Below are 14,894 nucleotides of genomic sequence, written 5' to 3' on the forward strand. Positions count from 1 at the left end.
AAAACTGTTGAAAACCTCCAACAGAAAATAGATTTCCTCTATGATGAACATAAACATAGAGAAATAATAAAGTGTCAAAACATCCTAGAAAATATTCTAGAAAAGATTGACCATGGAAATAGTCCTGTTGTCTTCATAGGAAGAGAAACAGGAATATATGACAGCTGGGAAGAATCCCAAGCTCAAGTCATAGGATTTCCCGGAAATTTTCACAGAAAATTCCGGACAAAGGACGATGCTGAACAAGCCTGGACAGCATCCCGAAATAGATGATCTATCGACAAAAACTTTTAGATCGTTTGCAACGAAAGAGAGAAGGTCTAGCCTTCACTCTCTTGCTAAGAAACTTGCTTCAACCAGAAGATGATACTATCTTCGCCAGGGAAATGTACAATTTCCATTGGGAAAGGTATACGAATCGCATCCATCGATTTCGATGCAAGATCAACAAAATCAAACAAAAGCTAAACCTCCTAGCTTTGTAAAAATGAATGAGTTTTTCTATTTAATGGATATGGAAACTCCATTACCATTAGGCCTTCCTAACATCACTGGATGGCTTAAAAACCTTGTATACTTTGCAACACCTTGCATAGCACCTAGAAGAAAAAAGGATCCAGCACCACCTGCTTTTAGGATCGCTTCAAAAGCATCATCCTCCACCGATGATGAAGTTTACGCAGAATATAATACCTTCGGTAACCAACCGATTTATTATGTTCAAGAGGAAAAACCTTCCTCTAGTAAACAACAAGAGCAACAAGACAGTGAACCAGAAGACTGGGAATCTGATGAAGTTGCAGAAGAAAATCCCAAGAAAACATATTACTCTGCTAAAGACAAAAAGGCAGATGATCTTGGTAAAAGGTTTTGAATGCTTTGTGCTAGCGACCATTTTGAAGCAGAAACTTCAAGGGTAAGAGATACCCACATTGAAGATAGCTTTCAAGATAACTTCCGAAACCGTACTGCGGTTCATCCGCAAGAATGAGAAAGTTTCTCCCACTCCAAAATATCTCTAGGAGGACAAAGGTTTTCGACAAAATACACAAATGTCGATCCTTCAAATGCTACTAAGGGACACCAAACCATAGATAGCATAAACCCTTTTGGATTTTACCTCAACTTGGATTGCCCCAAGGATGGAGAAAAAGTCCTTAAAGATTGGGAAAGAAGCATGAGCAATGCTGCAAATATGCATGAATCTTGGAACCAAGAATCATCATTTAATTTCTTTACCCATGCTTTACAGGGTAATGTAGTTCATTGGTGGGACAACCTTCCCGAAGACCAAAAACGAGCTAATACCTCAATATCAATAGCCAATATCTTGAAAGGATTAGTGGCTAAGATATCAAAGGAATTTCTAGGAATACATCCAACCCTAGAAGCCTACAATGAGAGTACTAAACAAAGAAAATGTTTAGAAACTCTTCAGAAATTAAACAAGTTACAAATCTGTAACATTTGTTTTTATGAGAAGTATTACTGCGAGTTTGCAAGTCACTTCTATAAACTGTAAAAAGAAGACCAGAAACCTTATCTGTCTATCTTTTATGCAAAATTGCCAGAACCATTTGCACATATAGCTGAAAAGGACTACATTACAAAATATTGGCAAAACAATCCAGAACTTGGTACTTTAACCATGGATATTGTCCTAAACATTGATACTTTAGGAAGAAGACATCGATTTGTACAAGACATGTTGGCAAATCTTTGTGATACCCAAAAACTACAAAAGAAAAGTAGTAAGGCAAATAAACAAACATTATGTTGTTCAAACCTGAACAAAAATGTAGGAGCTTATGGTTGTAAAACCACCTCTCATAAGCAACGAAAATATCCTAAGAAATTTCAACAGAAAAAATTTAGGATACAAAAAAGTTCTACAACAAGGTATACTCCTAAAAAGAGATACTTTAGAAAGAACAAATTTTGGCCCGACCACATCCAGTAAAGGGTCAAATGCATACTGCCCAAAGGGGAAAACCCCAAGCAAATGCAAATGCTGGATATGCCAGAGAGAAGGACATTTCGCCAAAGATTGTCCAAATGATAAACAACAACGGCGGTACAGTACATACATGTTACTAGCCGAAGAAAATGGATTGGACCTCATCCATTACGATGGCATCCAATCAGAAGATGAAGTGTATGAACTTCATCTCGAAAATGAGTCCTCCTCCTCGAAAAACTCAGAGAACATGTCGGACTCTTCAGGCTCCTTTTCTGAATGAGTATCCGCATAAACACAGAGCATGTAGCATATGGAAATTCTTATATCACGGTCATGGTTAAACTACCCGGATATATCAAATTCCATATACACGCTCTCGTAGATACAGGAAGTTCTTATGGTCTAGCTAGACAAAATCTACTTCCCACGAAACTTTGGAAACCACTTGAAGCACCCCTTCAAGTAATAGTTGGCTCTGGCGAAACCATCTCTCTTCCTACCGAAGCTCGCAATATTCATCTCGACATTGGAGGTGAAAAGTTTATGATTCCAAAACTAATTAGTTTAGGATCAAACATAAATTCAGGACCCGATTTAGTCCTCGAAAATGAATGGCTCATGTTTCATGCCCCTGTAGAGCAAACACCATCCTACTATAAACTTCGATGTCGCACTCGACGTGAAATCGATAATATTGCTGTATTTGTCTATGCAGTAAAACCCACTGAAGCCTATGCCATTTCTGGCAATGGAGTTGTCCTCCATCAGGTCTTCAAAAAACGCAGCAAGCGTGGTGATGAGGAGATTCCTCCCTTAGAAACTCTGCTCCTCGCTGAGTCCTGGGAATCTGAAGTTCAGAAACTTCTAGAATCAACTTGTTCTAAGAAACCCTTAGAATGGTGGCATAAACAAAAACCATATGCCGACCTCGAACTTCTTAATCCTAATAAAGAAATCCGAGAAAAACCTATGGTTTACACTCCTTCTGATGTTGAAGAATTCTCAACACAGATAAATGACTTGCTAGCTCAAGGTTTAATCCACGCAAGTCATTCTCCACATACATCTCCTGCTTTCCTGGTACGGATTCATGCAGAGATAAAACGAGGAAAAACTCGAATGGTCATTAACTATAAAAAGGTTAATGAAGCCACAAAAATGGATGACTACTATCTTCCTAACAAAGAAACATTAATAGCTGCCATAAGAGGAAAACAATGGTTTTCAAAATTTGATTGCAAATCTGGGTTTTGGCAAATTCGTCTAACCGAAAGAGAGATTCCCCTTACTGCTTTCAGTTGTCCTTCAGGACATTATGAGTGGCTTGTAATGCCCTTTGGGTTAAAACAGGCACCCAACATATTTCAAAGAAGAATGAATGATATCCTCAAACCATTCTTTAAATTTTGCTTAGTTTATGTTGATGACATCCTAGTCTTTTCAGAAACCAAGGATCAACATAAAGAGCAATTACTTAAGGTCTTAAATGCCTTAAAAACTGCTGGGATAGCACTCAGCAAAACGAAATTAGAGTTGTTTAAAACCAAGATAGATTTCTTAGGTCTAAACATCTCAAAAGGAGAAATCATTCTCAAAATCATATTCTGGAAACACTAGCTGCTTTTCCAAATGAAATTGAAGATATAAAACAACTTCAACGTTTCTTAGGATGCCTAACATATGCTGAACAATTCATAAAGAATTTAGCTGAAATTAGGAAACCCTTTCAAAAGAAACTAAAGAAAGACGTCAAATGGGAATGGACACCCACTGATAGTCTTGAAGTAAGTCGGATCAAACAAATGATGAAACACCTCCCGGTGTTAACTCTACCTGATCCCGATGCAAATCTGATTTTAGAAACTGACGCCTCTGATCACACTTGGGCAGCAGTCCTAAAATGCAAAATCAATGATTCTGAAAGAATATGCAAATATACATCAGGAACATTTTCATCTGCTGAAACAAACTATCATTCGTATGAAAAAGAAATTTTAGCGGTAAAGAATGGGATAAAAAAGTTTTATATATATCTCGCTCCCAAAGAATTTCTGGTAAGAACTGACTGTAAAAATTTTGTCGGTTTTATGACAAGAAATTTAGAAGATTCACTTTGTCGCGGAAGGTTACTCTGTTGGCAGCAATGGTTCTTTCAATTCTCTTTTACTGTTGAACACATTAAAGGAGAAAAAAACTATTTACCTGACACTCTTACTTGAGAATTTTCTTGTGTTACAGATAGGTAAAATGGATCCCCTCAGCAGCACCCTGACGGACCTAGCAGCAGCAATTGCCACACTCACGGTATTGCTCTCAACCCTACAGTCACTATTCGACAGTCTTTTAGTTCTTTTAGAACGAGGAGACATACATGAGAATTGTGCCCGTTACTGGTTAAGTGGAGAAGAGTTAAAAGAACTCACTCAACGGCGTGAAATGCCAAGCTCCTCCGGGACTTCTACCGGATCTCCATCGCGAGAAAAGGAAGCCACAACATCAAATACTCAGCAGATGGATGACTTTAGTGTTTTGATAAACACAGGTCGACCTGGGATTTCTACCGGTCATGCTAGGCATGAGAAGGAAATCACTACCCAATATTCTCTCAAGATAGGGGAATCAGGGATTTCTACCTGCCAGTCTACAACTGGAAAGGAAACCTTAACAATTTCTTTGAAATCGGAATCAGGGACTTCTACCTGTCAGTCTAGAGCTGAAAAGGAAGTTTTAACGGATCCATCCCAGATGGAAACGGACTTGTCTAGTAATGAGAAATCATTCAAGACAAAATTGGTTACCCCGTCTGAGTTTACAAGGTTGAAAAGCCTAAATAAACCAGATAAAACTAGTTTTAATGAGTTTGAGTTTTTAAAGAAATTTAAACCTTTAAAACTTTCGGACATTATGTTTGAGGAACCCTCGTTACGCCCTCAAAAGGTGGACAACGTTCGTTCGAAGATCGAATCCGATCATACTGTTCAATTCCAGGGATGGAATGAACAAATTGAGCAAGGGATGAACACTCCCTTCTTCACCATTGAGCCCAGCAACAGTTGGAATCAAGTGAAGCTGAGTCATGAAATAGATTCAAAATATGCATCCATGCTTTATGCATATGGATTCATAAAATAGATGGTATTGCCCTCCACCGACTTAACAATATTGGAGAAAATGCCATAGGAAATTATGGAGGCTTGCAAAAGTTTCATCTCCATAACAAAGAGTAAAGGAATTCGACTTCATTTCGTTTCCTGTATTGCTGAAATTGTTACTGACACTAAAATGTTTCCGAGCATTTCCGTCGTGACTATTGAAGGCATCAAAGAAGGTGACGTAAATATGGAATATGATCCCCGACATATTCCAAAAGCCAAGCCTTGTCCAGAAGCAGTCTGGCCAACCAGGCGTATCGTGGGCTCAAGAACCAGATATAGCTCATGATGCAGCTGATTCAGAAAAAGAGAAGCTTCATCTACAAGACCTCCGTCCCACTGACGATCATCTCTAAAAGCTATAAAGAGACTCCGACTTCTGTCCAGACCAGTCTCGAAGCCACGCTGAAGAAACTCCTTGGAGGAAATATCCCCTTCAACAAAGCAACAAAGGAAAGCTTCTGCCAGATGGCCCAGAAGACTTTTCTCAAGGAGCACACCTGTAAATTGTGCACAAAAAAGCAGCTGTCCGCATGAGCAGTCAGCAGCCATGTCAGTAGACGAGTCAGCAGCCACATCAACAGACTAGGCCCACGACGAAATCAAAGTCAGCAAAGGCGGCTCAAAAGTCTGCAAAGGCGGCTACAAAAGTCATCAATGACGGCTACATCAAGTCAACAAAGATGGCTAAAAAAGATTCCTACACATCATCATCATGATGTCACAAGTAGAAAAGACATTTCTACCCCTGCTTTCGACGCCGAAAGGTAATAATGCAAGGGCACAAAAGACATGCCAAAAAGACAAAAGTTACCCTTTGTCTTTAAACACACACCTTTCAATCAAGGGTAAAGGTGGAAGAGCTGAAAAATCTTCAGCTATAAATACAATGCTCCTCCAGAGGTTGGCATATTCGAAGTTTGAGCAATTCAAATTCAGCGCCACTAAATTCGAACTTGGAGCAAATCAAAAATTGACGAGCATTCGCATCCGAAGAAGAAGGCGATTTCCGGCGATCTTTCTCCGGCAAGTTCCTCAAGCACGGTATGTGCTTAACAGCCGTAATGGCTGAGTAGAAAAGAGGGAACTGACCGGTGCCACGGTTGGTAACTTCGGGAGCTATGTAGCTAAGTAGTTTTTTCTTTTCCCTTTTTTAAGGGTATGTATTTAGTTATGTTTTTACTTGTTTTGAACAATGTTTTTATGTTTTTATATTTTCCGCATGTTTGTAATATTGTGATTCGTACAGTATTTGTTATTACTGCTCATGTTCCGCATATATAAATATATGATCTCCACAGTAGTTGTTATTACTGTTCATATTCTGCATCTATATATATGATCTCCACAGTGTTTGTTTTTACTGTTCCAAAGTTACTGTTCAAAAGTACTGTTCATTTTTACTATTCAAGGTTACTATTTATGTTTACTATTCATGTTTACTGTTCACTCGTCAAAAAGAAATAGTATCGAAATAGTGCCAAGTAGGACAGACGCTAGAGACTTGGAATTATTCGACTACGGTCCGAGGTAGAAAATGAAACGGAGTTGTGCTCTACCCTGCTGAAGCAACCATGGAGCCGCAACGGTTAATAGGAACGGCTAAGGGCCCTCTAGAGACCGTGAGGACCGCATCGACGGAATTGCCCACTTGGTGGTAAGCCGGCAGGAATAGGGTCAAACCCCGAAGAAGTTCTAAGTAGCAACAGAAGTCATGTTGGGCCTATTAGACAGCTATGACATAGACACAAACGAGTACATAGCAGTGACATGTGGTAGGAAGCAGGAAAGTGGCCTAATGGTAAACTGATAGGACGGACGAAGTGTGACTTTAGGAATAGTATTGTGTGAGTCATTGTTGTTTTTCCGCTGCCCGTAGATGTCATCCACTGCCTGTAGCCAGAGACTGGCAGGTAGAAGTCCCTAGGATTTTAGTTCTGCTGCCCTCTTCCCTAGGTTGTCTTCCGCTATGTGTACAAGTCTATTAGAGACTTTGTGTCGATATCATAGCAATAGTGCTTTGGTATCAGTATTCCGCAGTCAGAGTCTGCTAGAGACTCTTGTCGTCGTTTAAATGGTATCAGAGCCGAGTATTAGACTTGGTTTTGTATGTGTCAAAGAAGTCAAAGCTTAACTTTGATTCTTTCTGTTTAGGTATACATACTCCCAAACAGTTACGACCCATACTGGTCACATCCCATGTAACATTTGTAAGGAACAAATGTACAAAACCAAAAGTCCATTATGGAATGAAATAGGTCTAATCCAGAGATAAGACTTATAAATTATTTGTGACTGCAAGAATATATCATGACCAGAAGGTATGATAATCAAATCGAATTCCAGAGGGTCTGGATTCGACAGTTAAAAGATCGACTCTCACATGTTCAAGCCAAACTCAGAGAACTCGAAGAAAATCCTTTAGTTGTAGAATATAACAATGAAGGAAGAAGAATAATCCGAGATGGACGATTCTTAGGACTCGGTCCCGTAGGATTAAAACAAGTGATCAAAGACCTGAAACACCAAATCAGGATTGAACAACTTGAACTTCAAGAATATGCTATCTCAGCAATTCTTAGAAGATTTGGTAATCATTTTGCAAAGAGAAATCTACATAATGAACCACGAAGAAACTGTATCTCAACCCGTAGACACCGCTTCAACAGGAGAAGCCTCTACAAGTACATACGAAAAACCAGAAAAAACAAAATATTGGTATGTTGTCTTCATAGGAAGAGAAACAGGAATAAATGACAGCTGGGAAGAAGCCCAAGCTCAAGTCATAGGATTTCCCGGAAATTCTCATAGAAAATTCCGGACAAAGGACGATGCTGAACAAGCTTGGACAACATCCCGAAATAAATGATCTATAGGCAAAAACTTTTAGATCGTTTGCAAGGAAAGAGAGAGGGTTTAGCCTTCACTCTCTTACTAAGAAACTTGCTTCAACCAGAAGATGATACTATCTTCGCCATGGAAATGTACAATTTCCATTGGGAAAGGTATATGAATCGCATCCTTAGATTTAGATACAAGATCGAAAAAATCAAACAAAAGCTAAACCTCCTAGCTTTGTAAAAATGAATGAGTTTTTCTATTTAATGGCTATGGAAACTCCAATACCATTAGGCCTTCCTGACATCACCGGATGGCTTAAAAACCTAGTGTACTTTGCAACACCCTGCATAGCACCTAGAAGAAAGAAGGATCCAGCACCAGCTGCTTTTAGGATCGCTTCAAAAGCATCATCCTCCACCGATGATGAAGTTTACGCAGAATATAATACTTTCGGTCGCCAACCGATTTATTATGTTCAAGAGGAAAAACCTTCCTCTCGTAAACAACAAGAGCAACACGACAGTGAACCAGAAGCCTAGGAATCTGATGAAGTTGCAAAAGAAAATACCAAGAAAACAGACTACTCTGCTAAAGACAAAAAGGCAGATGATCTTGGTTAAAGATTTCGAATGCTTCGTGGTAGCGACCATTTTGAAGCAGAAACTTCAAGGGTAAGATACACCCACATGGAAGATAGCTTTCAAGATAACTTTCGAAAGCGTACTGCGGTTCATCCGCAAGAACGAGAAATTTTCTCCCACTCCAAAATATCTCTTGGAGGACAAAGGTATTTGACAAAATACACAAATGTCGATCCTTCAAATGCTACTAAGGGACACCAAACCATAGATAGCATAAACCCTTTTGGATTTTACCTCAACTTGGATTGCCCCAAGGATGGAGAAAAAGTCCTTAAAGATTGGGAAAGAAGCATGAGCAATGCTGCAAATATGCATGAATCTTGGAACCAAGAATCAGCATTTAATTTCTTTACCCATGCTTTATAGGGTAATGTAGCTCATTGGTGGGACAACCTTCCCGAAGACCAAAAATGAGCTAATACCTCAATATCAATAGCCAATATCTTGAAAGGATTAGTGGCTAAGATATCAAAGGAATTTCTAGGAATACATCCAACCCTAGAAGCCTACAATGAGAGTACTAAACAAAGAAAACGTTTAGAAACTCTTCAGAAATTAAACAAGTACAAATCTGTAACATTTGTTTTTATGAGAAGTATTACTGCGAGTTTGCAAGTTACTTCTATAAACTGCAAAAAGAAGACCAAAAACCTTATCTGTCTATCTTTTATGCAAAATTGCCAGAACCATTTGCACATGTAGCTGAAAAAGACTACATTAAAAAATATTGGCAAAACAATGCAGAACTTGGTACTTTAACCCTGGATACTTTCCTAAACATTGATACTTTAGGAAGAAGACATCGATTTGTACAAGACATGTTGGTAAATCTTTGTGAAGCCCAAAAACTACAAAAAAAAGTAGTAAGGCAAATAAAAAAACATTATGTTGTTCAAACCAGAACAAAAATGTAGGAGCTTATGGTTGTAAAACCACCTCTCATAAGCAACGAAAATATCCTAAGAAATTTCAACAGAAAAAATTTAGGATACAAAAAAGTTCTTCAACAAGGTATACTCCTAAAAAGAGATACTTTAAGAAAAGAACAAATTCGGGCCCCACCACATCCAGTAAAGGGTCAAATGCATATTTCCCAAAGGGGAAAACCCCCAGCAAATGCAAATGTTGGATATGCCAGAAAGAAGGACATTTCTCCAGAGATTGTCCAAATGATAAACAACAACGGCGGTACAGTACATACATGTTACTAGCCGAAGAAAATTGATTGGAACTCATCCATTACGATGACATCCAGTCAGAAGATGAAGTGTATGAACTTCATCTCGAAACTGAGTCCTCCTCCTCGGAAAACTCAGAGAACATGTCAGACTCTTCATACTCCTTCTCTGAATGAGTATCCGCATAAACACAGAGCATGTTGCATCTGGAAATTCTTATATCACGGTCATGCTTAAACTACCCGGATATATCAAATTCCATATACACGCTCTCGTAGATACAGGAAGTTCATATTGCCTAGCTAGACAAAATCTACTTCCCACGGATCTATGGAAACCACTTGAAGTATCCCTTCAAGTAACAGTTGGCTCCAGAGAAACTCTCTCTCTTCCTGCCGAAGCCCGCAACATTCATCTCGACATTGGAGGTGAAAATTTTATGATTCCAAAACTCATTAGTTTAGGATCAAACATAAACTCAGGACCAAATTTAGTCCTAGGTAATGAATGGCTCATGTTTCATGCCCCTGTAGAGCAAACACCAGCCTACTATAAACTTCGATGTCGTACTCGACGTGAAATAGATAATACTGCTGTCTTTGTCTACGCAGTAAAACCCACTGAAGCCTATGCCATTTCTGGCAATGGAGCTGTCCTCCATCAGGTCTTCAAAAAACGCAGCAAGCGTGGTGATGAGATTCCTCCATTAGAAACTCTACTCCTTGCTGAGTCCTGTGAATCTGAACTTCAGCAACTTCTAGAATCCACTTGTTCTGTGAAACCCTTAGAATGGTGGCATAAACAAAAACCATATGCCGACCTCGAACTTCTTGATCCTGAAAAAGAAATCTGAGAAAAACCTATGGTTTACACTCCTTCTGATGTTGAAGAATTCTCAACACAGATAAATGATTTGCTAGCTCAAGGATTAATCCACGCAAGTCATTCTCCACATACATCTGCTGCTTTCCTGGTACGGAATCATGCAGAGATAAAACGAGGAAAAGCTCGAATGGTCATAAACTATAAAATGGTTAATGAAGCCACAAAAATGGATGGCTACTATCTTCCTAACAAAGAAAGATTAATAGCTGCCATAAGAGGAAAACAATGGTTTTCAAAATTTGATTGCAAATCTGGGTTTTGGCAAATTCGTCTAACCGAAAGAGTTATTCCTCTTACTGCTTTCAGTTGTCCTTTAGGACATTATGAGTGGCTTGTAATGCCCTTTGGGTTAAAACAAGCACCCAACATATTTCAAAGAAGAATGGATGATATCCTCAAACCATTCTTTAAATTTTGCTTAGTTTATGTTGATGACATCCTAGTCTTATCAGAAACCAAGGATCAACATAAAGAGCAATTACTTAAGGTCTTAAATGCCTTAAAAACTGCTGGGATAGCACTCAGCAAAAAGAAATCAGAGTTGTTTAAAAACAAGATAGATTTCTTAGGTCTAAACATCTCAAAAGGAGAAATCATTCTTCAAAATTATATTTTGGAAAAACTAGCTGCTTTTCCGAATGAAATTGAAGATATAAAACAACTTCAACGTTTCTTAGGATGCCTAACATATGCTGAACAAATCATAAAGAATTTAGCAGAAATTAGGAAACCCTTTCAAAAGAAACTAAAGAAAGACGTCAAATGGGAATGGACACCCACTGATAGTCTTGATGTAAGTCGGAACAAACAAATGATGAAACACCTCCCGGTGTTAACTCTACCTGATCCCGATGCAAATCTGATTTTAGAACTGACGCCTCTGATCACACTTGGGCAGCAGTCCTAAAATGTAAAATCAATGATTCTGAAAGAATATGCAAATATACATCAGGAACATTTTCATCTGCTGAAACAAACTATCATTCGTATGAAAAATAAATTTTAGCGGTAAAGAATGGGATAAAAAAGTTTTATATTTATCTCGCTCCCAAAGAATTTCTGATAAGAACTGACTGTAAAAATTTTTTCGGCTTTATGACAAGAAATTTAGAAGATTCACTTTGTCGCGATAGGTTACTCCGTTGGCAGCAATGGTTTTTTCAATTCTCTTTTACTGTTGAACACATTAAAAGAGATAAAAACTATTTACCTGACACTCTTACTCGAGAATTTTCTTGTGATACAGATATGTAAAATGGATCCCCTCAGCAGCACCCTAACGGACCTAGCAGCAGTAATTGCCACACTCACGGTATTGCTCTCAACCCTACAGTCACTATTCGACAGTCTTTTAGTTCTTTCAGAATGAGGAGACATTCATGAGAATTGTGCCCGTTACGGGTTAAGTGGAGAAGTCTTACAACACAAGGTTAAAGAATTAACCGAAGAGTTAAAAGAACTCACTCAACGGCATGAAATGCCAAGCTCCTCTGGGACTTCTACCGGATCTCCATCGCGAGAAAAGGAAGCCACAACGTCAACTACTTAGCAGACGGATGACTTTAGTGTTTTGATAAACACAGGTCGACCCGGGATTTCTACCGGTCATGCCAGGCATGAGAAGGAAATCACAACCCAATCCTCTCTGAAGATAGGGGAATCAGGGATTTCTACCAGCCAGTCTAGAGCTGGAAAGGAAACCTTAACGATTTCTTTGAAATCGGAATCAGGGACTTCTACCTGTCAGTCTAGAGCTGAAAAGGAAGTCTTAAAGGATCCATCCTAGATGGAAACAGACTTGTCTAGTAATGAGAAATCATTCAAGACAAAATTGATTACCCCGTCTGAGTTTACAAGGTTGAAAAGCCTAAATAAACCAGATAAAATTAGTTTTAATGAGTTTGAGTTTTTAAAGAAATTTAAACCTTTAAAACTTTCGGACATTATGTCTGAGGAATCCTCGCTACACCCTCAAAAGGTGGACAACGTTCGTTCAAACATCGAATCCGATCATACTGTTCAATTCCAGAGATGGAATGAACAAATTGATCAAGGGATGAATGCTCCCTTCTTCACCACTGAGCCCAGCAACAGTTGGAATCAAGTGAAGGTGAGTCATGAAATAGACTCAAAATATGCATCCATGCTTTATGCATATGGATTCATAAAAAAGATGGTACTTCACTCCACCGATTTATCAGTATTGGAGAAAATGCCAAAGGAAATTATGGAATCTTGCAAAAGTTTCATCTCCATAACGAAGAGTAAAGGAATTTGACTTCATTTCGTTTCCTGTATTGCTGAAATTGTTACTGAAACTAAAATGTTTTCGAGCATTTTCGTCGTGACTATTGAAGGCATCAAAGAAGGTGACGCAAATATGGAATATGATCCCCGACATGAAAATATGGAATATGATCCTCGACATGTTCCAAAAGCCAAGCCTTGCCCAGAAGCAGTCTGGCCAACCAGGCGTATCCGCGGGCTCAAGAACCTGATACAGCTCATACAGCAGCTGATTCAGAAAAAGAGAAGCTTCGTCTACAAGACCTCCATCCCACTGACGATCATCTCTAAAAGCTATAAAGAGACTCCGACTTCTATCCAGACCAGTCTTGAAGCCACGCTGAAGAAACTCCTTGGAGAAAATATCCCCTTCAGCAAAGCAACAAAGGAAAGCTTCTGCCAGATGGCCCAGAAGACTTTTCCGAAGGAGCACACCTGTAAATTGTGCACAGAAAGGCAGCTGTTCGAATGAGCAGTCAGCAGCCACGTCAGCAGACGAGTCAGAAGCCACGTCAACAGACTAGGCCCACGACGAAATCAAAGTCAGCAAAGGCGGCTCAAAAGTCCGCAAAGGCGGCTACAAAAGTCATCAATGACGGAATACTGATACCAAAGCACTATTGCCATGATATCGACACAAAGTCTCTAATAGACTTGTACACACAGTGGAAGACAACCTAGGGAAGAGGGCAGCGGAACTAAAATCCTAGGTACTTCTACCTGCCAGTCTCTGGCTACAGGCAGTGGATGACATCTACGGGCAGTGAAAAAACAACAATGACTCACACAATACTATTCCTAAAGTCACACTTCGTCCATCCTATCAGTTTACCATTAGGCCACTTTTCTGTTTCCTACCACATGTCACTGCTATGTACTCGTTTGTGTCTATGTCATAGCTATCTAATAGGCCCAACATGACTTCTGTTGCTACTTAGAACTTCTTCGGGGTTTGACCCTATTCCTGCCGGCTTACCACCAAGTGGGAAATTTTGTCGATGCGGTCCTCACGGTCTCCAGAGGGCCCTTAGCCGTTCCTATTAACCGTTGCGGCTCCATGGCTGCTTCAGCAGGGTAGAGCACAACTCCGTTTCGTTTTCTACCTCGGAGCGTAGCCGAATAATTCCAAGTCTCTAGCGCCTGTCCTATTTGGCACTATTTCGATACTATTTCTTTTTGACGAGTGAACAGTAAATATGAATAGTAATCATGAATAGTAACCATGAATAGTAAAAATGAACAGTAACTTTGGAACAGTAAAAACAAACACTATGGAGATCATATATATAGATGCGGAATATGAACAGTAATAACAACTACTGTGGAGATCATATATTTATATATGCGGAACATGAACAGTAATAACAAATACTGTACGAATCACAATATTACAAACATGCGGAAAATATAAAAACATAAAAACATTGTTTAAAACAAGTAAAAACATAACTAAATACATACCCTTAAAAAAGGGAAAAGAAAAAATTACTTAGCTACATAGCTCCCGAAGTTACCGACCGTGGCACCGGTCGGTTCCCTCTTTTCTACTCAGCCATTACGGCTGTTAAGCACATACCGTGCTTGAGGAACTTGCCGGAGAAAGATCGGCGAAAATCGCCTTCTTCTTCGAATGCGAATGCTCGTCAATTTTTGATTTGCTCCAAGTTCGAATTTAGTGGCTCCGAATTCGAATATCTCAACCTCTGGAGGAGCATCGTATTTATAGCTGAAGATTTTTCAGCTCTTCCACCTTTACCCTTGATTGAAAGGTGTGTGTTTAAAGACAAAGGGTAACTTTTGTCTTTTTGGCATGTCTTTTGTGCCCTTGCATTATTACCTTTCGGCGCCGAAAGCAGGGGTAGAAATGTCTTTTCTGCTTGTGACATCATGATGATGACGTGCAGGAATCTTTTTTAGCCATCTTTGTTGACTTGATGTAGCCGTCATTGAT

General features: G+C 39.3%; 1 protein-coding gene across 1 annotated transcript; it reads left to right on the top strand.

The window, feature by feature from the left end:
* The first annotated feature begins 2,236 nt into the window (after positions 1-2,236).
* On the top strand, positions 2,237-3,577 carry LOC137947559 (uncharacterized). The gene is made up of 3 exons (XM_068793359.1): positions 2,237-2,593; positions 2,729-2,950; positions 3,413-3,577. Exons 1-3 carry the CDS (start codon positions 2,237-2,239, stop codon positions 3,575-3,577), a joined length of 744 nt encoding a protein of 247 aa, XP_068649460.1.
* Positions 3,578-14,894: the final 11,317 nt, after the last annotated feature.

This window comes from Aristolochia californica, unplaced genomic scaffold, assembly GCF_029961685.1.
Source record: "Aristolochia californica isolate CCGP_79_NKW_82.1479 unplaced genomic scaffold, dmAriCali1.0.hap1 SCAF_1, whole genome shotgun sequence".
Taxonomy (NCBI): domain Eukaryota; kingdom Viridiplantae; phylum Streptophyta; class Magnoliopsida; order Piperales; family Aristolochiaceae; genus Aristolochia; species Aristolochia californica.

Coding starts and splice junctions, on each gene's coding strand:
- LOC137947559 (XM_068793359.1), top strand. CDS start 2,237: ATGAGTATCCGCATAAACACAGAGCATGTAGCATATGGAAATTCTTAT. Junction 2,594..2,728: donor GGCTCATGTTTCATGCCCCT/GTAGAGCAAACA, acceptor GTCCTCCATCAG/GTCTTCAAAAAACGCAGCAA. Junction 2,951..3,412: donor TGGTTTACACTCCTTCTGAT/GTTGAAGAATTC, acceptor TCAGAAACCAAG/GATCAACATAAAGAGCAATT.